Below are 22,757 nucleotides of genomic sequence, written 5' to 3' on the forward strand. Positions count from 1 at the left end.
ACTTATGCCAAAGAGAGAGAGGGAGAGAGAGATACAAAAGGCTCCCTCTCACCATCCGTGAGATCACGACCTGAGCCCAAATCAGAAGTCAGACATGTGCCACCCAGGGACCCCCATGTAAACTGGATTTTAACTCCATATTATTTTTATTTTTAAAATTGGGATTTGAAGGGCCACAAATGTCTCACTGCTCTTTTAAATTGCATTTTCTTTGTTAGTGTGTTGAACATTGTTTTGTGTAACCATTTTTCTTTAGAGGTGTGTGTACATTTCAGTTTGTAAGAGCTTTTTCTATGTTAAGGACATTAGCCTAGTGTGTTCGATATTTGTGCAGATATTTCTTTTTATATTTTCATGTATCTTTTTCATTTTGATCTTTTTGGGGGGAGGTTTGTGTGAGCAGATTCAAGAGGTCATTTCGCTTTTTTGTTTTATATTCCACTGTTTCTGTTGCAAAATCCTTCTCCATCAGAGAATTAAAAGACATTATCCCTATTTTTTTTAGAGCTTTTATACACTCCACTTTGCCTGGAAAAATTTAAATACGGGGTATGGAGTAAAGGTGAACCTTTTCTTTGAATAAGTAACTGATTGCCTCAGTATAGTTTGTTGATGGATTGTCCTTCCGTATATATTTGTAATATCTTCTTTAAGTAATAATAGTATTTTCATTCTCTTTTTTAAAATTAAGCATGCTGTTCTGGGTGTGGAGCCTGCTTAAGATTCTCTCTTTCCCTGTCCCTCTCCCCTGCCTGTGCGTGTGCACTCTCTCTCTCAATAAATAAATAGATAACTAACTAACTAACTAACTAACTAAATAAATAAATAAATAAATTGAGCTTGTATGTTATAACATTCTGTTCTTTAAAACGGAATAAAGATCGGGGCGCCTGGGTGGCGCAGTCGGTTGGGCGTCCGACTTCAGCCAGGTCACGATCTCGCGGTCCGTGAGTTCGAGCCCCGCGTCGGGCTCTGTGCTGGCAGCTCAGAGCCTGGAGCCTGCTTCTGATTCTGTGTCTCCCTCTCTCTGACCCTCCCCCATTCATGCTCTATCTCTCTCTGTCCCAAAAATAAATAAATGTTGAAAAAAAATTAAAAAAAAAAACAAAAAAACTACGGAATACAGATCATCTGGTAATCCAGATAAATTGTCCTGTAAGAGAAAGCTGCCATATTAAGATACAGACTGTACTCTCTCAGTTCACGTGCTTTAGAAAGTGAGTGATCAACGCAGACTATTAATTTGTCATCTGCCAATTGCTTGATGACATGTCTCTCTCAGTAAAATAGTATACTAAGTCTTTTTTACAGACCGTGTCTCCAAAGTTGTCCTTAGATGTTTTTGTTTATCTACAGTATTCCTGAGTAGCTGTTCACATATTCCAATGTTGTCATGATGTGATTTTCAAGAGCATCAAGTCTATAAGATACGGAGATCATCCATAATGAGTTTCGTTCTTTGAAAATAATGCTTCTACAGATTATCACGTAAATCACAGTGTGTTTTGGTGATTTTACAAATAAATAAAAAAGATAACTTTTCCATTTCCCCCTTCGTTTCCATCTTTTTGTTTCAGATAGTCCAGTTTTAACTGAAGGACGCTGCTTCTGTTTGGGGGTGGCCGGAGACGTGAGAAAACCACATGGAAGAATCCCAGGACTTAAATGAGCAATCAGTAAGTCTTAATTCAGTCTCAAGTTTGCTGAAACAAGTTGTGGTAAGACTGCTCAAAACCCTGCTAAAAGGAATCTGTTGTAAAAAGCAGGAATTTTGTTAAATATGTATGTTTTAGTTGAATTTTGAATTCTCTTCCAAGACCATAAAACAGACGTTTGGAAATGTAGGCTGTTCCTGCTTAACGATGTCACATTTTGAGGTCTCCCTTGATTGTCTGCTTGCAAAGCCCGTAGGAGAAAGACTAGGGCATTTAAATCATGCTAAGTGTTTTTGACAATCCGTAATTTTACACACCTCTTTGTTAGGTTTTATTCCAAATGTGCTTACAGAGCGCATATATTATTGAATGTCAGAAGTATAACAGGACACAGTATATTCCCGGCATCCCTATTGTCCATTTCAAGGATGGCAGCAGCGACAGCCCTCGTGTGCTTTCATGGCCTCCTTATTTTGCTAAGTTCTTGGCAGAAGGAATGTGCAAGATGGGTGGCAGTCGTTGTAAGAGTCTGATTTCTCAAGGGGTTGATGTGGCCTTTGCTCCTAACTCCTTACTGGTGTCTCCATGGCATTAGTGCCTTAGCGTGTGGAAGTGAAGTCAGTAGGAAGTCTTCCCTCCCACTCCCCCACTGCTGCTAACTGTGTTTCCCACAGACAGCTAGGCACGTCATAAGTAAGGAGACACGTATCTGCCAAGGGTGTGTTACACAGATTGATGCTATATTTCAGTAGCTCGTACGGTCACGACTTGGCCTGAGAGTCTAATCGAGGCAACAGAAGACATTGTGCTTGTGTATAAGAATGTGGTTCTAGAAAATGTGAGACTATGTTGAGCTCGGTTTTGAGTTACAGGGGAATATATGTTCTGGTTGTGTACAGGCCGTTGCAAGTTCGTTTGTTTTTTCAAGTAATTCACTGAAAAGAAAAGATAATGAAGTCTATTATCGTATTATTTAACATCACATGGCATCGTTATAGGAAAATGGAACAGAAAAAATACGAAACCAAAAACGGGTAAAAAAAAAAAATCTGTCAAATGGTAGAGATGCTGTTCTTTCAGAAATTGCCTGACGAGACAAATAGCAATTAGGCAGCAGGTGTGTCCAAGTAGTTATTTTTTTTTAAATGCTGGTTATCGTAGTGTGGACTCTAACAAAATGGATGATAGCATGATGGTGACACCCACACCGTTGCATGTTTAATGGATCCCAGTGGTGTCAGAGGGCTGTAAGTGACACCATATAAGTCCCTGAGTGAATAATGATGTCATTTTAGTGGTGCTGCTTCATGAGAGGGCCACTGTTGATCTATACTTTGTTCTCACACACAGAAGGTTACTTAAAAGTGTGTGTGTGTGTGTGTGTGTGTGTGTGTGTGTGTGTGTGAGAGAGAGAGAGAGAGAGAGAGAGAGAGAGAGAGAGAGAGAGAGATTGACCAACTGTCCCTGTTTCCCAGAGACCCTGGGGTTGCCCCGGACATCGAACTTTCAGAGCTAACGCAGGTGAAGTGCCTGCAGTCTTGGGAGGTTGATCTCGTTGTGCGTGTATCCTCAAGAATGAGTATTGTCTTTCAGGGTTGCAGAGGTTAAAGGGATATGTTTTAATGTGTACCATTCGAATGAGGTTGTTACACAAGATGCTTTGTACCACTTTTACAAAGAGAAACCTGGCATTTGTAAATCATACGTAGTATCCTCCAGTGTTGTTTCAGAGTTGTGGAGCTCAGCGTTAAAACAAAGTGTTTTTTGTTGTTTTTTTGTTTTTTGTTTTTTTGTTTTAAGTTCCTAGTGTTGCTGATGTGCAGCCAGGTTTGAAAAGCAGAAATCTAGTGTGGCCTCCTGGCCTCTCAGCTCAAACTCAGCCGCCGAATTTGTGGTGAGGATGGAGGAGACTTTGAGAGAAGGAAAGAATGCCCCCCCTCCCCCACCCCTCCCCACTTCCGTATCCCCACGTCTCACTTTGAACTCGCCACCTGAGGGTTATCGTAGGTCTGGTCAAAGTCAAATTGGAAGCTCCTGATGTGTGGAGTGGTTTGATAGGCCATCGAAGTGGAGATAGGCCACTTCTGGTTTAAAACACAGGAAGCTTGAAGTTGGTGTCAAGTGTTAATGACTTTTAATGGCTTCGATTTTGTAAACATCCCAAAGCCTTTTTTCTTCAGGTTCCTCAGACTTAGAAGAACATCTAGGCCAATCTGTGCATCTCATCTTGTACATGTGCAAAGGAACTCTTGGGACTGTGAAATGACTTGCCCTTAATGCCATGGCTAGTAAACGTCAGAGTTGGGACTTCACACAGGTCTTCTGACTCCAAGTCCAAAGCTCTTTCCAGAACATCAACATGCCTTATGGCTTTGGGGTTTTCTTATTTTGACATTCATCACTATAAAAATGGCAAACAAAACAAAACAAACAACAAAACCTGATTCAACCCCTTTGCATTGAAATGATTTCTATTTGAGTGAAATTTTTAAGTGACATTAAATTTTACAGAGTATATTAAGGTTGTAAATATTTTGAAAAATAATACTTCATATTTACTAAGATAAAGTTCAAATAGGGTACAATTAAAAGAAAGTTCATAATAAGATGAAAGGGAATTTGCTCAGATCATAGAAAACTTTCTTTGGGCATAGATCTAACAAGTGGGTGCTAGTTATTGTACATATAGACTGAATCTAGCATTTTCTGTATGCTCTCTCCAATCCTTACCATCTTACCACGTAATTGTTATGGTCACCATTTTACAGATAAGGAAACTAAGGCTTGGAGAGTATCAAGGTCACACAACTGGTAAGTAGCAGAGATTAGAATTGAACCCACCTTTATCTGGTCTTAAAATCTGTCATGGATTTTGCATGATACAGCATCATATAGTGGGTAGGGACTTGAGCTTAAAATCAGAAATCCATGACACTTAAATACTTTGTAACCATTAGGAAATTAAACTCTTCCTCATCTGTAGAGTAGGGAGGATGATAAAAAGAAGTTATATGAGGGGCGCCTGGGTGGCTCAGTCAGTTGAGCATCCGACTTGGGGTCAGGTCACGATCTCATAGTTTGTGGGTTCGAGCCCCGCATCAGGCTCTGGGCTGATGGCTCAGAGCCTGGAGCCTGCTTGGGATTTTGTGTCTCCTCTCTCCGCCCCTCCCCCTTCCCCGCTCCCACTCCCGCTTTGTCTCACTCTGTTTCTCAAAAATAAAAAAAAAAAAAAATGTAAAAAAAAAAAAAAGAAAGAAAGAAGTTATATGAAAGGTTTGGCATATGCCCCGCTTAGAGTAGAAACTTGGTCAACCTTAGCTCTTCTTACAATTACCTGACATATTCAGATGATCTTTAAAGGGTATGGGATGGTTCTTGCATATCTAGTTACCTTCTGGCAGATATCCCTGCCTGGAAGTTCATAGTTTACAAACTCAGCATATGAACTAAACTCACAGACTCCCTTCTCCCAGTTTTCTCCCTTTCTCCTCTGTTCCAGTACTTTCCATGGCCTCCGTGGATGGCACCCTCAGCTACAGAGTAGATTAAGTCAAAAAGCAGGTAGTCATGCTTTCTTCCTTCATCCCCATTCAAACTCCTATTTTTTTAAAAAATATTTTATTGTTTATCTATATTTGAGAGAGACAGACAGAGCATGAGTGGGGGAGGGGCAGAGAGAGGGGGAGACACAGAATTCGAAGCAGGCTCCAGGCTCTGAGCCATCAGCACAGAGCCCGACGCGGGGCTCGAACTGGGAACCACGAGATCATGACCTGAGCCGAAGTCGGACGCTTACCCGACTGAGCCACCCAGGCGCCCCCAACCTCCTGTGTATTCTTAATTTTTAAAACCCCCCAAAGCTGTTTTCTCTGCTCCAGCTCCTATTTTGGGTCTCAATTTCATCTCTTGACTGTCTTTTTCCGCTTTAGGTTGCTTCTAGAGTGGTCTTTCTAAAATACAAAGTGGGTCATGTCTCTGTTCTGCTTCGTACCGGTCACAGGCCCTTTCTTGCCCTCGGGAGAGAGTTTCAAGTGTGCAGTAAAGCACACAGGCTCAGTTGCTCACCCGTATCTCTCCTGCACGACTTCTGACTTCTTTCAGTTCCCTGCATCTTGCAGGTTCTCTGAGGTTTCTGTGCCTTTGCTACCCACCCGGGTTGCTTGTAAATCTGGAACACTCACTCTGGGTCTGCCTCCCTCTGAGCAAGCCTCTCAGATTGCCTTTCTTCCCCAGGCCGCCAGCCATGCTGGGTCAGGGGCCTCTACCATGTGTTGCCAGTGGCATTTACCTCTATCCCAGGACTTACCCCACAGAACTGAAATCTTATCTGTTTATTTACCTTTCTACTGGATTATAAACTACTTAAGCGTAATAGCGCATCTTGTTCATCTTGTAGCCTTACTTCTTAGCACAATTCTTGCTGACATTTAATGAATGTTTTCTTCAAAAGCTTATATATACTGTTACTTACTAAGGTATGTTACTGAGTAGCCTGGTGAATTTTAGAAACCAAAATATTATTCTCAGAACGGATTACTGACTCACGAATTCATGTTCCACTGATGACATTTTTAAAAAATTGCACATAACATATAATACTCTTTTAACAGCATGTAATCAAAACAGAGTTTTTGGTTCTTAAATAATTTTTTTTTTTTTGCATTATATCTGGATTTTATTTTGCAGTGTGGCTGAGAGGGTCTAGGGTATTTTAAGAGATCAGCAGTTAAAGTAAGGTTTAGTTTTCATGTTTGTCTGAAATTCTATATTAGAACTTCATAATTATTTAGAAGCAGTTTCACATGCAGTTATAGCTTACTAAAGTTTTAAACTAAATGTTGTTCTTATTAACAGAAAGAAATACGAATCTAGATTATATGTAACGGTACCTATACTAATTATCAGAAGTTTCTTTGGTATTGTGGAATATGTTATATTCCCTGTATTCAAATAAAGGCTGAGCAGTATTTACTGTTTTTCTAATATCTATAGTACCCTTATGTTTTGAGATATTTTGAAGTCCTGTTTCGGTAGTGAATATTCCCATAGATTTTTTTTTCTCATCTGAGTCATTCATGTCAAAGTGAGAGGGAGTATGGCCTAAATTCATCATCAAGCTAGGAGTTTTGAAAAAAAAAAATACTGCTTGTGAATTTTAAGTACTGTCTGTTATGCCGTAAAACATTAGTAGCTGCTAGGTAAATTGAGGGAGAATGAGGAAGTTACAGTTTACTATAGGGTAGCATTCCCTAATATTAGACATTAAAGACCTGAATATTCCTACATATGTCAACATTGTTAGTGAATCACTTAACTTGTATTATTGATGAAATATATTGGTTAGTGAGGTCTAGATTCACGTCCTTTGGATCCATATTATAAACATACATTGCAGCAATATTTTTAGAAGTTTATATATATTTGTAGCTAGTAATAGTATTTATTTTTTTGCATCAAACCTGTTAATAGTATGAATTAAAATTCTAGAGTTAGTTAAATAAATTAATCTCTTTTCTGTGCCAGTGTTTCTCCCTTAGAATACCAAATAATCTCCCTTTGGATTATTCCTCAGCTCTTAGTTTTTAGAGATTCTCTGGATCATTTTGATTATAGCCACTAGCCCAGTTTTAAAACCTGTGCTGTTTTAGGAGTCTTTTGGACAGGTTTCTAGTTGTTACATGGAATTGAATAGATCATCCAAATTACCCTTTAGATGTAGAGCTTCAGTGTCACCAATTTCTGTCAGTGTTTTAGCTCCATGCTGTAAAATACTTATTTTTGTTAATTTCAGTTTAAATCATTTTTTCATTTTTGATAACCTGACATTGTCAAAATCCTGGAATCCCATCATTTGATTGCTTTTTTCTTAGGTGCTCTAAATCAATTTCAGCAGCTTGCATGCAATGTATTTTATTCTGATCTAACCAAAATCAAATTACTTTTGAGGCTGCAAATCCATTAGCAAGAACTTGGCCTTTAAACTAGGCAAAGGAATCATGTTCACAACATGTATTTTTTTCCACCAACCAACTGGACCATATATTTGAGAGTTCAACGGACTTTTGCTTAAAGTTGAATTCCTTTCAAAAGTGTTGTAACTCCCAATTGCCAACTACATCTTTACTTTGCAATTATATAATAGAGTACCTGAAAAGTAGATACAGTAAATTTGATTTTTTAAAAAGTTTGTTTATTTATTTTGAGAGAGAGAGAAATGAGCAGTGGAGGGGCAGAGACAGAGAATGAGAGTAAGAGAGAGAGAGAGAGAGAGAGAGAGAGAGAGAGAGAGAGAGAATCCCAAGCAGGCTCCATGCTCTTGCCCGAGCCCTTATGTAGGGCTCAATCTCATGACCTTGGGATCATGACACAGCCAAAAGTGAAGAGTTGAGGCTTAACAGACTGAGCCGCCCAGGCGCCCCAGTAAATTTGATTTTTAATTTGTATTAGTTGCTAAGGCTTACTGTTTCATTTTGAACAATTTTCTAACTTTGAATTTCTGTATCTTCACATGAGTTGATAAGGATTCAAGAGAAGATTCCATGAATTATCTATAAAACCTTCTAAGAGTATAATTTAATTTTATTAAAACCTTCCCACAAATTTGAGAATACACTTGTCTATAGAGGGAGAGCCCCGTATCATACAGAGTATGGATTGTCATTGCATATCATTTGCCATGTGATCTGGAGAGGAAATATTAGGCTTTTCTTCTGTCACCTGTGATCAGTTGGTTAGTAGTAGTCGCCGTTGAGAAAGAACCTAAAGGTACCTCCTGGCTCAACGAAAGAGAAACATTATCAACTTAGTGCAGTCTGCCATGGACTTAATTAGGAGGAGGAATGGTGTGGAGCCTCACACCTGCTGAGCCTGGGCCGAATAGTTGTCAGCAGCTTTGAGCACTGGGTTTGGGTACTGTAGATGCAGATAAGAGCTATGACATCTTTAGGTACCTAAAGTCTCTTCTCGGAACTTGCAACTTACATACGGTATATAGATTGTCCAATAATTCTGTCTCATGAATTAGAATGAAAATCACTTGTTTGTGATAGAAACGTTATCTATTTCTTTCAGGCCTTAGTAATTCTGAGAAATGGGAAAATGAACGTCATGTCACGTTTGCTGTAAGGTATACAGCGAATGGGCAATGTTGGCTGATGAAAAGAGCTTGCGTCCATTGATAGTGCTTTATGTGACTCATCTCATTAAACTACCCTCAATGTCAGGCTCTGTCATGACTCTTCTTTAAAAGAAGAAGATACTGAAGCTGAATTTAGAGATCTCATTCAAGGCCATGACAGCTAGAACTCTGTGCTAGTGGAGTGTGAGCTCGTGCAGTCTTCTTCCAGAAACCATGCTACTAAGTGTATTATCTTACCTGCTTTGATCAATTTAAATGGTTTTAAGACCCTTTGATACATTTGATGTCTTGGAACATGCATTAAAACTCAACTTGATCTCAACTTATTAGAATGAAAAGCAAACGTTTTAGATATCTGGGGTCTTGGTGAGAAATAGAAGTTATTCTACCATGGTTACTAATCCACTGCACAAGCTCCTTTACTAAATATTTTGAGCAGACAGTCATAAGATAGCAGTATGTATGAAAATTGAATGATAATCCAACAAACTCGATTAAAGAAATATTTACAGATTCCTCATTGTCTGTCAGGAACTTTGCTAAACTAAGGATTAAAAGATAAATATAATACCATTCCTGTCGTCCCCCCCCCAGTATAAGTTTAATACAAGATTTAGTTTAATATAAGATTGTAAGATGTTACATTGAGTTCTAAAGTTATTTTAAAATGAGCTTTGGACAGTGGCAACTAATTTATTCCGTGAATATTTGTGAAAAACTGTATTTGAAACGTGGTTTTAGATATTAGAAACCCGCAGTGGGTGGGGTGCCCGGGTGGCTCAGTCAGTTAAGCATTCAACTTCGGCTCAGGTCATGATCTCACGGTTTGTGGGCTCGAGCCCCACTTTACAAAGCTCTGTGCTGACAGCTCAGAGCTTGGAGCCTGCTTTGGATTCTGTGTCTCCCTCTCTCTCTGCCCCTCCTCCACTTGTGCTCTGTCTCTCTCTGTCTCTCAAAAATAAAACAAAAAATTAAAAAAAAAAAAAAAAAAAAGAAACCCATGGTGGACAAAATGGGCAAATATTACGATTCCATGGACTTTGTATTCTAGTTGGGGGAGACAAACAGTAAACAACTATAGTATGTTGGATAATAATAAATGCAAGGAGGAAAGCCAAATAAAATAGGTGGGGGGAGAGGCAGTTCTGGGGGCAAGGTAGGTGGGTAGGGATGGTTGCAGCTTTGGGGGGGAAGTTGGAGAATCTTACGGAGGAAATCGCATTTCCACAAAGATTTGAAGGAGGTGAAGGAGCAGGCCTTAGGGCATCTGGGGAAAGTGAGTTTAGTTGGAGGAAACAGCTACTGTGAAAACTGTGAGGTGGCCGCATGCCTGGTGTGTTTGAGGGATAGAAAGGAGGCCGGTGTTGATGGCACTGGTGGAGAACACAAGGTGGACATAAAGAGGTAATCAGGATGGAATTGTGAGGTGGAGAGTACAGATTTTGCAGGGGGGTTAGGCCATTTTAAGAACTTGAGCTTTAACCTAAGTGTTGTGTGAAGCAATTGGAAAGTTTGGAGCTTAGGGACGACATGACGTGACTTCAGCTTTTAAAAGATCACCTCGTCTGCTGTACTGAGAACGACAGAACGATGACAAGGGTAGCAGTTGGGTTGTTGGTGGTGTCCAGATGTGAAATGGACAAGACAGCCGTGGGAAGGTGGTGTGAAACGGTTGGATTCAGGATATGTCTTGAAGGTGGAGACAGAGGACTCGCTGATGGGTTGGATAGGGGTTGTGAGAGAAAGGAGTCAAAGATGATTTCAAGGTTTGTGTCCTGAGCAACGGGAAGGACGGCATTGGCATTTGCTGAGATGGGTGGACGTAGAAGGAACAGGTGGAGAGTGGAGACTAAGAGCTCAGTTTTAAACGTGGTAACGGAGACATTGCTGTGTCTTCCCCAATCTGGTTTCATACTCCTCTTTTCTGGTGCATTGGGAACCATACTTTCTAACCTCCTTACATGTAGACAGGACCATATGGCTTGTTTTGGTGAATGAAATGCAAAGGGAAGTGATGTGTGTATCATTTCCAGGTTGAGGCAGTGAGACGCTGCTGTGTGATTCTTTGGTCTGTATGTTCTGCTAGCATGAAGAATGCAGGGGAGGCTTCAGGTAAGGATGGCAGAACCCTAAGATTGAAGGATGTTGCATCGCTGAGACTGCACGGAGAACAGATTTCTGGGAGAGTATTAAGCAACTGAGTTCATAGAGACATATTAAGTTTTACCCGGTATTAGACATATGAGTGGAAATGTTAGGAAGTCAGTTCGATGCAACCATTTGGAACCCGGGAGTGAAGATTGGACTTGAAATATAAATTGGGAAGGCTTCAGGAGATGTGTGACATTTAAAGAAGTTTTGGTTGAGATCACGAAGAGAGTAAGTCTAGATGGAGATGAAAAGGACTGAGTTCTGGGACGCCCATATCTAGAGGTTAAGGAGACGGCAGTTTACGTAAGGTGGTTGTTTGATCCTACTGTTATAATACCTATAAACCCTGTGTTATGCCACACCTGTACGTTGCTACAGCCAGTGACGTTTCTTTTGATGTGCTTTCTTCCAAACTTTCCAACAATCACATATCATATCTGCATTACTGGGTTCACCTCTCTCAAGGAAGAAAGAGCCAACATACAGCTGAATCGATACTGAGACATCATTCACCTCTTTGCATTTTCTATCCACATAACAAAGCCATCAATGTCTAGAAATCAGTCAACAAATAATTATTATTTTCTCATTGCTGTGTCGGTAGATACGAGGTTTCTAGACATTCTAAAATTAGCAAAGAATTGACCTACCTCGGGGTTTCTCAGTTCCAGCATTACTGACACTTTGGGCCAGATGGTTCTTTGCACTGGGGAGGGGGGGGAGGACTGCCTTGTGCAGTGTATGATGTGTAGAAGCATTTCTGGTATCTGCCCACTAGATGTCAGTAGCACCCACTTCCCTCCCGTACTTTCTCTCTTCAGTGACAATCAAAAATGGCCATCGATGTGGACAAATGTCTTCTGAGTGGAGGCGAAAACCGCTGATCTTTGTTATGTCTCCTTTCAGTGAGTCACTTGTTTATGTATTCGTTCCCTGCAGAATACTGGAGAAAGTTTATCTGAACATTCACTGTAATATGCTATACTACATTAGAGGGAACTGGGACAAAAAGGCAAACACACGGTCCTATAGAATTTAGGCAAGAAAGCAAAATAACATTGCCAAGTTTGCCAAGTTAACAGTGGAAAATAATAAGTACTATGCTATCATCAGGGCAAGTCTGGTTAAGAAAGGTGAAAAGAGGAATTATCCATAGGCTAAGTCACGCGTTAACTGGGCCTTAAAGGACAATATAATCGTACGGACACGAGAAGACCTATCCTGGCCTGGCAAATTGCAAGAATGAAGATTCGGAAGTGCAAAGTATAAGACAATAAGGTCTTTCCCAAAACAGTGGATGCATTGGAATGTCTGAATCGGCAACTTTGTGGGGACGGAGGTGGAGAGCGGTGGGAGATCCCGAGAGCAGACTGAAAAAAGATCTCTGAGGTCAAGCTTAGAGATTCACATGTTGCCTGATGTCCAGCCTGATGCTTGTCACTACATGCGGTGTAGAGACGTGGACGATTCTACCCTGTCTTTTGGGGCTTTATCTTGGACATAATGGAAAGCGACATAATTTTTGAGCAATAGACTAGTATTTTTTAAATGATGTTTTGGGAAAATCAACCAGATGGTGGGAAGGTCAGCGAAAGTGTGAAACTGGGCATGGAAGATGGCTTGCGGGATCTGGAAGCAGTTTGTGGGTGAGCTGAAAAGGGCCTAAACAGGGAGGCAAGCTTTTTTTGTAAAAGGCAGGACAGGAAATAATTTGGGGACTTCTGGCCATCCAGTCTCTGTACAACTACTTACCTCTGCCGGTGGAGTATGGGGGTAGCCGTAAACGATGCATACACGGATGGTCATGGCTGTGTTCTAATAAAGCTTTATTTACATAAACATGTGGCAGGCCATACTTGGCCAGCTCCCAGTGCAAACTCGTGATGTGTCACTGGAAAGAAGTCAAGGAAAGAATCAAGGGAAAGAACTTGAGAAGAAAGCTTTGCTGAGCTTGGTAACCAGCCAAACAGAGATACTAAGAGGAAGGGTGAGTGGTAGATGCGGAGAAGAAAAGAGCAAAGATTATCCTGGAACTTCAAGTTTAGGAGGTACTAGTAAGACGGTCGAGGAGCAGGTGTCAGCGACGTAAGGAAAGCGAAAGATGTGTTTGAATTTAGAACTGTAGATAACATGTCAAATAGCAACTGGTGAAGCTCTGTTGTGCCACGGAGGAGATGTCCAGGCTGGCCCTGTAGAACGAAACAGTATTTTCCTTGGGGTGCTGTTATAAGGAGAAACGATGTCTGGAAAAAGGGCAAAAGTGTGAGGATAAACCTGGGAGAATACCACGTTTGCAAAGTGGAAGGAGGAAAATGGGTCAAAAGAGACAGGGAAACAGAAGGAAGATTGGGGTAATACCGTCTTCAGAGCTACGGACCAAGACAGCTTTCAGGAGGAATTGGGCCATCACTGTCTGACATTTCAAATGGTCAAGCAGAATGGTGACTGAGAAAAAGGCTGTCTCGGGTGATTAGGAGGTCATTGGTGGCCCTTTGGCATACAGCCTCATTTGAGTTGTGGGAAGAAGAGACATCTCAGAGGCTCAGCACAGAGAAGGGAAAGTAAGAGGGAGCTTGTGTGTTTAAAGAGAAACAGAACAGTAATTGAAGGGAGCACCTTTTTCAAACAAGAGGAGGCTTGTGCATGGTTGATGACAGGAGAGTAGGACACAGTGGGCTCAAGTTGGTGCAGAAGGGATAATGGGGCTCAGTGGAGGCCAGAAGAGGAAGACAGTGTTGGGATGAGGGAAGGATAGCAGCACCCTCTGCCCCTGAAAATGCTAGGGAATGTCCGTAGTTTTAAATATTCTAAGGTGCTCCTCTTTGATGGCATTCATTTTTTTAGTAACATAGGAGGGAAGTACATTTGTTCACACAAGATCAGGAAGTGGATGGGAGCATGGTAGGATTAAATACTTAAGTGGTATAAAGAAGATTAGTAGCAACTATTACCTTAAAAACTGGTAGGTGATCTCCTAGAACTCAACACGTGGATTATTGGGAGATATTTTCAGTGTTCCTTTAGCAGAGTAGGTCGCATTGAATAGGACTTAAGACAGTGTGTTCGCATTGAATGTTTATGTATTTATTTTTTTTACATTGAAACCATTAAAAAGAGACAAGAGAAAATAAACACTTTTGTGGTTGAGGAAAACGCCTGTCATCTTTGGAAGAAACTGCTTGCCGTGTTTTCTTTGGGTATCAGTATGTCCGACACAAAGAAGAGCCTATTTACTTAGATGTGATTGTGTCAAATTTGACGGTAGAGTCAGACTGAAAAATACTCGTCTCAAGTACATGAAATTCTGTCGTCTCATAGCTTCTTGGGTTGAGGATTGATTTCTCTGTCCAGACTCTTTTAGAATGTAAATACCCCTATAAGAGTAAATATGTTAAGTTCACATTAACTCCCTTGGCAGGAACCAGGATGGCAGGATGGAAGGTTGCAAAAACAACAAACCAGAGTTTAAAAAGAGGAGACAAACACTGCCTGCTTACTTTGCTTGCCTTTCATTATTTTGCCCAATGCGCTATAGATGATGCATGTGGCCGGTGGATTATCACTTGATCGTGAACCCCAGAGCCTCATTGCTAACACTTATGTTGCCCTTGCTTGGGCTAAGTGCTTTATGTATATGAATTCAGTTAATTCTCATGGCTTGATGAAGTGGAGCTATTGTTATCTGCCAGTTTATAGGGAAGGGGTCACTCAACGAGCAGGTCGGGGAGCCGGATTATAAGTGGGCAGTCTGGCTTCTGAGGCCACAATATTAACCGTGAGGTGTGTCTGCCGAGAAAATGCCCTGTGCTTTTTAGTCGTCCACCCTGACTCATGCCTACAGCAGCAACAACAAAATTTTGAAATTTTAAGTTTTCATACATAAGAAGAACAAAATTTGATCTGTGTCCATTTCTTTCGCATTAAATGTCATACCCACTTTTTCGTCTTTTCACATTACCATTACCAGAGGGCCTGTTCTACAGGTGGTGCGACCTTTAGAGGTTACCCCTTCCAGAGCCTTTGTTTTTACAGATGCAAAAATGGAGGCTCAGAAGCTCAAGTACCTTATCAAGCTAAGGCCATTCCAACAGCCCTGTGTTTCGAAATGACAACTTTTGATTCGTTTCAACCTCCACACTCATATTTGAATACTTTTGCATACAGCTTTTAACGCATCGGAATTAAAGTCTACCCCCCTGAAAACTGCGACAATTCCGTTGAGGAAACAGTCGCCTTTCGTTGAGCTTGTATTAAAGTTGGTATATCAGGGTCTTTTAAGAAAGCTCAAGCAAAGGTGTGAAACCCTTTATTTTACATGTTTGTTTTTCTCGTGGTTATTATTTACTGCTCAATCAGCATTAACAGAAGAAAAATAACTTGGCCGCGAAGTTACTTTAGTATAGAATTTCAAAGGACCTTATTAGAGAGAGATGTAATTTCATCCTCTTGGCCTTTTATATAACAGAGTGCATATTTGGGTTACTTCATTCTGACCCGGAATTGAACCATAGATTTAAGTGGTGCACAGGAAGTTAAAATCTTCATTCGACAAAGATTGAAAAATATATTATGGTTGTTTTTCATATTGCTAAGGATGTCTTCGTACTTTATAGTTTTGTGCTCTTATTTTAGCTAAGTCTTGTCTGAACAGCACCCGCGTCAAAATTTTCTCTTTTCACAAATCTCGTAAAGTCTAGGTATTTGATGACTACCATGTATTATACAATCAGTGGTTTTCAAATGCGTAACTTTGACACGTTGATAGACATTGTATCATTATATGTTTTTGTATGTTGCTTAACACTGTCGAGCCGTGGTTTAGTTACGATATTCCGTAACGAGAACGATAGACTGAATGTCACAGGTTGAAACAGTGATTCAAATATCAATATTAAGGAAAGTAAGCCGGAAAGTCCATAAAGTAAATAAAAAAATGTAAAGAAAGTCAAGCAAAAGGCTTTTACAACTTGCGTTTTGAGAGCGTTTGCGTAAGTGAAAGAGACAAATAATGTCAGGGTGCTACTAACTCTTGTGTGGCAGTGCCTGTGTATCTTCCGTGAGACTCTTCCAGTCGCCCCAAGACTGATTGCTCCCCCTTTTCTTCAGTACCCCATTTTGCATAATAAGATCCACACTGACCCATGTTTGGGGTGATGGTTTCCATCCTCACTGGGAGATTGTGGACTTCTTGTTTCTTTTCCATGAAATAAAGTTGTCATTGGCTGGGATCCCAGCTAGACTGATGTTTTTTCTCCCCTCGTTTTATTTGTTTGTTTAATTTCTTAGATTTTGAAAGTCATTCAAAATTAAAGAACTTGCATATTATCCGAAGAAAATAAGTTGTGATTTGAATCCCTTTGTGAAAACTCAGAAGAGGTGTTTAATGTTTAAGTAACTTGTTATGGGTGGTTCGAGGTCTTTCTGAAGTGCTTGTCTGCTGAAGATTTGTATGGTACTTACGGTAAGGGTGTTTGTTTACTCTGTGGGCGATTCAGACCCGTTCTATTGTGCCTGAGTTACTATGCAGAAGTAAGTCAGGAATCATTAATGATAATTTCAGGTTATGCATAATTATTTTAGAATGTTGAATGAATTCGCTAATCTTTGATGCAGTAAACCTTATGCTGAGCGTTTCTGGTCTAATAGGTTTAATATTTTAAGGCTACATTGATTTTTTTCCTTTTGTTTATTTAATTGTTTATTGCACTGTCATTGGAATTGTATGTACATTATTTTCACTCTTGAGCCCTTAATGTCAAGCCTGAGGAATTTAAAGGAATTAATTGAAGGACTTCAGGATATCGGTGTTCCTTACATGAATATGGATCGAATGTTAATGTTGGGTCTTAGGCTGGAAGTTGCTTTGCTGTTAGATTCTATTAGATTGAGTGTACCAACCCTTTATGCAAGGAATTGGGAGGGAAATGAACTCCAAGCGCTTGGTTTTCTCTGTTTTTGGGACAAGTAAAAAATTGAGGAATTGAGAGAAAAGGAAAATTTTTGCGTTGCTAAAATTTTTTTAGAGCTCGCAACGTTCTTTTAAAAAACATCCTTGGATGTCTTGGGTGTAGAGTAAAAAGCCCTGAGGAGTTTAAGTATACTTATTTAAATAGTTTTGTCCTTTTTCTAAATGTTGCCCCTTTGGCAGATTTTTTTTTTTTTTTTTTTTTTTGCTCGTTAAAGCTTCAATAGACTGAAGAGACGAAATTGTCCAACTCTCTTGTTTCATGGATGTAATCAGAGTAAACTATGGACGAGCGACCTTAGAGAGGTGCTCAGCATCCCATAGCTGGTAGGTGGTAGAATGATGATTCGGGCTGGGTTTTTGAGGCCCAGGCTGTGTCCTTCATAATCACAGCATACTTGCTTTTTCATGCCCTAGAGCTTTCAGCTACAGCTTAGTTGAAGTTTTGAGTGCAGGAAACCTTTATTGATGATTTTTTTTTTCCCCGAAGCCGTGCAGGAGGAACTTTCACTAAAAATTTCAGACTGATTTGACGCCACATGAATCCCCGCCATATTCAACCTCCAGGATTTTCGAATAGAAAACGGTTAGCCAGGATATCTCATTCTCCATCAAATATATCTGCGGCTTCTCATACCAAACCCAGCCCTAGTGCCCTACTGCCCAGGGAATGCGAGCTAATTTTAATTGTTTCAGAAGAAAAGTCATTAGAAAATGTCATTAGGAAAAACTGAAATGGTGTTAAGAAAGGATCCAAGCATTGCAATGCAAGTTGATAGTTCTCACTCTGTATTGTCCACATCAAGAACTGTTTGATTAGGCATGCTTTCCTCTCCTTTTTTCTTCCGTGAAGATTCAGAACTCATTATGTGCTCAGTGGCAGCAGTCGGTTTTAAATGCTGTATTCTGGGGGCGCCTGGGTGGCGCAGTCGGTTAAGCGTCCGACTTCAGCCAGGTCACGATTTCGCGGTCCGTGAGTTCGAGCCCCGCGTCAGGCTCTGGGCTGATGGCTCAGAGCCTGGAGCCTGTTTCCGATTCTGTGTCTCCCTCTCTCTCTGCCCCTCCCCCGTTCATGCTCTGTCTCTCTCTGTCCCAAAAATAAATAAACGTTGAAAAAAAAGTTTAAAAAAAAATAAATAAAATAAATGCTGTATTCTGGCTCACTTCGCAATTACCAACAACTATGCACACTCTCTCTTTTTCTTTCAGTTTGGGTTAGGTGATGTACCCTTAATTTAAAGCATATTGTATCATAAACCCCCAGAAATGCTTGTGTTGAGACAAGGGAGACTGTGAATAAATAAACATTCACGTTCATTCTTCTTTGGTAGAATATGAAGCAGAGAGAGTTAAGTAATATAAAAAGGCTATTCAGGATTTCTATTTAAATTACTAGCCAACAATTGTAGAAGACATTTTCAGTTGCGTACTAGTCATTTACCTCTTTTCTGTTTCGTTAACAGAATCCTGATTTTGTTGGGGGCCACTTACTGTCCTAGATGTCTAATTGGTTGAAGCCAGATTTATGGTAACTTTAGACTTCTTTGACAGTGATTGGTCTGCTATTGGGCAAGTGACCCAAGGGACTTCTGGGAAAGATCGTGTTTCATCTAAATAGAGAGCCACAGGAAGGAGGACTCCTTTCTCATCCTGCATTGCTTACTGCTCTGGAGGCTGTAGCAGGAGAATGTGATGCGTTAGCCATTCTCTGACAATGAGGTGATAAGCCTAAGAATGAAAAGCCAAAATGCCAAAGATGGCCAAGCAGAAGGACAGAGAGAACTTACATCCTTGAGGAAATCATTGAGCTGCCAAGCCTGACACATCCTCCTTCCAGACTGCTTGCCTGTGAGATAATTATTTTTCTGAACTGAGTTATTCGGTTATGTTTGTTAAGCCTTGTGTGTGGGTTCAGTCCCTGGTGGAAAGGAAAGAAAATATAGAAGTTTTAGTTCCTGACCTGAAGGATCACATAATCTCATGCTTCTCAAGACTGATTTTTTAAGTAAGATAAGAATCCTTCTGAAACTAGAGATTGCCTTATTTGTTTTAATTTTTAAGTTTTTATTGAGGAGTAATTTATATATAGCAAACTGTGTGTGTGTGTGTGTGTGTGTGTGTGTGTGTGTGTGTACGCTCTGGATGCAGATCGTTTATCCAATATATACAGGTATTTTCTCCCAGTCTAAGTCCTGCATTTTCATGGTCTTAGTAGTTTATTAATTAAAAAAAAAGAAGAAAAAAACGAACTTTTTATTGACATTACATTGACTCTATATATCAGTTGAGGACAATTAACATCTTAACAGTGAATGTTGAATCTTCTGACCCACATATATGTCTTCTTAACTGCTCTCAACAGTGTCTTAGAGCTTTCAGCATACAGGTCCTGCACAGCTAGTCAGATTCATGCCTTAGTCTTTCATATTTTTGGTGCTACTGTGAAAGTTTTTCATTTCCCTTTTCTGACTGTTCATCCCTTATATAGGGGAATAAGTTGATATTTGTATATTCAGCTTTCATTATGCAACCTTGCCAAGTAATTATTAGTTCGAATGTATTTGGTTTTCTGTGTAGACGGTCATATTATCTGTGAATAGTTTTACTTTTTTATTGATTCTGAAAAAATCATGCACATTTTGCATTCTCCTCTGTAATATATCTATATGTTAAAATACAAAGTAAATTAAAAAAAAAAAAAAACTTAATAGTTAAATACTCCCTTGAGCACGGCACTTCCCCTAACCCTCAATATGTATGAAACTCACGGTCCAGAAAGAGGTGCTGCATTTAATCCTCTGACTTTTGAGCGTGTTTCTTAAACCCTAATCTAAACCCTAATGAAATACGAGTCACTTATAAAATAGATCCTAAAAATGCAAAGTGATGTAAAAACAAGTGCAGGTTGTAGAACACCATATTGAGTTATATTGCGGGCTATGTGTTAATTTGTTTATCTTAGGCCTCCACACCCAGACTGTAAATTTCTTCAAGGCAGTACTGTGTTTTACTCTTCATCTTATCTACCACAGCCTGTAGGACAGTGCCTTATATAGAGTTTATAGAAGGACTTTCACAAGTGATTCCTCAACTTGCATACGTAGAGATTACTGGAAATAAGTAAGAAAGTGATTATACCTAAGTGGTTAGGTTAGAAACCAGGTTAGAAGAAATAAAAGTGTATGTGAGTTGGGGGTCATGGTTGCATTGAAAAACAGAATGCTTATGAAATAGAATTAAACCATATGTCCCTTATGATGGAGAAGTGATACAGACTGGTGTTTCTCATGTTGGGATCTGAATACCCAGGGGTCTGTCGATATATTTCTTGAGGAAGTGGGGCTCAAGTGCTCTATTAAACTACTAAAGTATTATATATGTGAGCAAACAAGTCCTATGCACATTTTTGGGTCGTGTAAATGACCCATGACCTTATAAACAAGTACCTCTTATGAGCTTTTAGTACTGTGGTTTGCGTTTTAAATTATATTTTATTGTCACCAACTGATCACACAAGTGTCAACATTTATCTGGTTAACCTAATTACTTACTGTTTCTCAAGTCAGACTCTGCAGGTCATATTCTTAAAGGTCTTCGAGTCCAAGAAACATAGATCCAGGCCAGTGAGCCGGAATAGAGTGGATGAGACAACAGTGTGGTACCCCCGATGTTTATAGCCTCTGTACCTTCTGTTCTCCTAAATCTTCCAGCTTTCCAAGATCAGCAGGTAGGAGCTGCTGTTCTCATGAGTCAGTCCACACGGCTGCCTGCTTCTCTGCTCTTCTTTGGCTCACAGACCAGGAGGGCACTGTCCTCTCCCCACACTGCTTTGTCTCACGCTGCCCACAGCCTTTTTGAGTTACTGCTGCCCTATTCCATGAACATAAGGCAGTTAGTTATGAGCTTCTGGAGGAGGTTTTAGAGTGAGTACAGTGAAATAAGTGTAAGAAAGAACTTGGGACTTTCACACAGCATAGTTTATAGAAATTCCTTGGTCATCATGGGTCACTGGTCACCTATCCCTGGAGGTCTCTGTCTTGCTCTAGAGTCTCATGGCCTCTCTCTTACCTCTTCTGCATCTCCACATCTTCTCTCGGTATTCTGAATGTCTCTATGTCCTCAGTATCCTCAAGTTCTCTCACTTTGTTTTGCAGAAATTCAGTTCCGTCTTTGTCATGGCCTCACCTTGCAATCTGTGACCAGAGAACTATGCTACTATTTTTTTAATCCAAAAATCCATTAAAAAATATCAAGGTTTTTGTTTATTTTAAAAATATTTACCCTAAAGTGGAATACAGTTATTTTTTTGTGAGGCCATATCACCTGTAGCGCTATTTTTTTTCTCTTTACAGTCCATACGCAAATGTGCATATTGTCTTAGTAGAGTATATATAATCTACATATATATGTTGCATTTCACAAACTGTTTTCCAGTTTTATATGTAAAATACTTGGGAAAGAGGTACATTTCCTGTTATCAAGAATCTCTCAGAAATACTTGATGATGGAATACTATGGTTATAATTCACAAAAGAACAAGAAAAGGCAACACAGCGTTTTAGGAAGGATGCTGACTTAGGGGCAGAAAAATGGTTTCCAGCTCCCATCTCAATGTTCTAGCTACCTGTCACTTTGCCTGTAGCAGCTTCGCTCCCTTGAACCTCTTTCCTCACCTGTAACTTTCATCCTTGCCTGCCCCAGGGGATGGGAAGGGGGCAGAGTGAGCCTGTGCTTTCTAAACCCTAAACTTTTATCTCAACACAACTGTTCTGTATTTTTGTAGGGATCATCCTTGTCATCGTCATCATCTCAACTAGAAAGGTCTTTTTTCCCTGTAGAATATTCACCGGCAGACTATTCACAAGCCAATCCTTGCAGGTGATTTGCATGTACTCAAATTAACAATGTGGGACTCGCTTAATCCACTAGTGAATAAGAAGAAGGATATTTTCGGTCACTTGCATTTTATATTGTCATTTAACATCGAAATAAACTCCCTATTATTAGGAAAGAGGTTAATATTACCATTTAAAAAGGACTACTCAACATTGCATTGGTTACACATTTCTTAACTTTCTCACTCATTTGAATATCCAGAGTAGTGTGTGTGTGTGTGTGTGTGTGTGTGTGTGTGTGTGTGTGTGTGTGTGTGTGTTTTCCTGCTCTCCTGTAATATAGTTAGACTCTGAAACAGTATGGGTAAACATTTATCACCCCCTGCAAGACAGTAAGTATTATTCTAAATACATTTAAAGGTTTTAATGGTTTCAAAGTTAATATTTTAACTTTTCTGTTTTATTAAGACTTATTTTTTGAGTAGTTTCAGGTTCACAGCAAAACTGAGGGGAGGGTGCAGAGATTTTCCACATACCTCCTACCCTGGCATGTGCATAGCCTCCCGCGTCATCAGCATCCCTCACGAGATGGTACATTTATTACAATTGATGAACCCACATTGGCACATCATAATTACCCAAAGTCCATAGTTTTGGGTGATTAGGGTTTGCTGTTGGTGTTGTGTATTCTGTGGTTTTGGACTAAATGTATAATGACATGTATCCTTTATAACATCATACAGAGTATTTTCACTGCCCTAGAAGTTCTCTGTGCCCCACCCCCTGCTCCCAACCCCTGGCAACCACTGATCTTTTTACCATTGCCATAATTTTGTATTTTCCAGAATGTCATATGATTGGAATCACATAGTGTACAGCCTTTACAGATTGGCTTCTTTCACTTAGTAAGTGCATTTAAGGTTCCTGCCTGTGTTTTCATGGCTTGACAGCTCATTTCTTTTTGGCCCTGAATTATATTTCATTGGTTGTACCGCAGTATACTTATCCATTCA

General features: G+C 40.0%; 1 protein-coding gene across 14 annotated transcripts in view; it reads left to right on the top strand.

Moving 5' to 3' along the window:
* The window catches only part of EYA4 (EYA transcriptional coactivator and phosphatase 4), a 318,929-nt gene that overhangs the window by 66,390 nt on the left and 229,782 nt on the right, over window positions 1–22,757 (top strand). For all 14 annotated transcript variants that reach the window (XM_045499667.1, XM_045499678.1, XM_045499665.1 and 11 more), the window contains one exon: window positions 1,578–1,676. In XM_045499667.1, coding sequence (XP_045355623.1) covers window positions 1,644–1,676 — 33 coding nt within the window. In that variant the 5' untranslated portion in view covers window positions 1,578–1,643. The remainder of the gene's footprint in view (window positions 1–1,577; window positions 1,677–22,757) is intronic.

This window comes from Leopardus geoffroyi, chromosome B2, assembly GCF_018350155.1.
Source record: "Leopardus geoffroyi isolate Oge1 chromosome B2, O.geoffroyi_Oge1_pat1.0, whole genome shotgun sequence".
NCBI lineage: Eukaryota > Metazoa > Chordata > Mammalia > Carnivora > Felidae > Leopardus > Leopardus geoffroyi.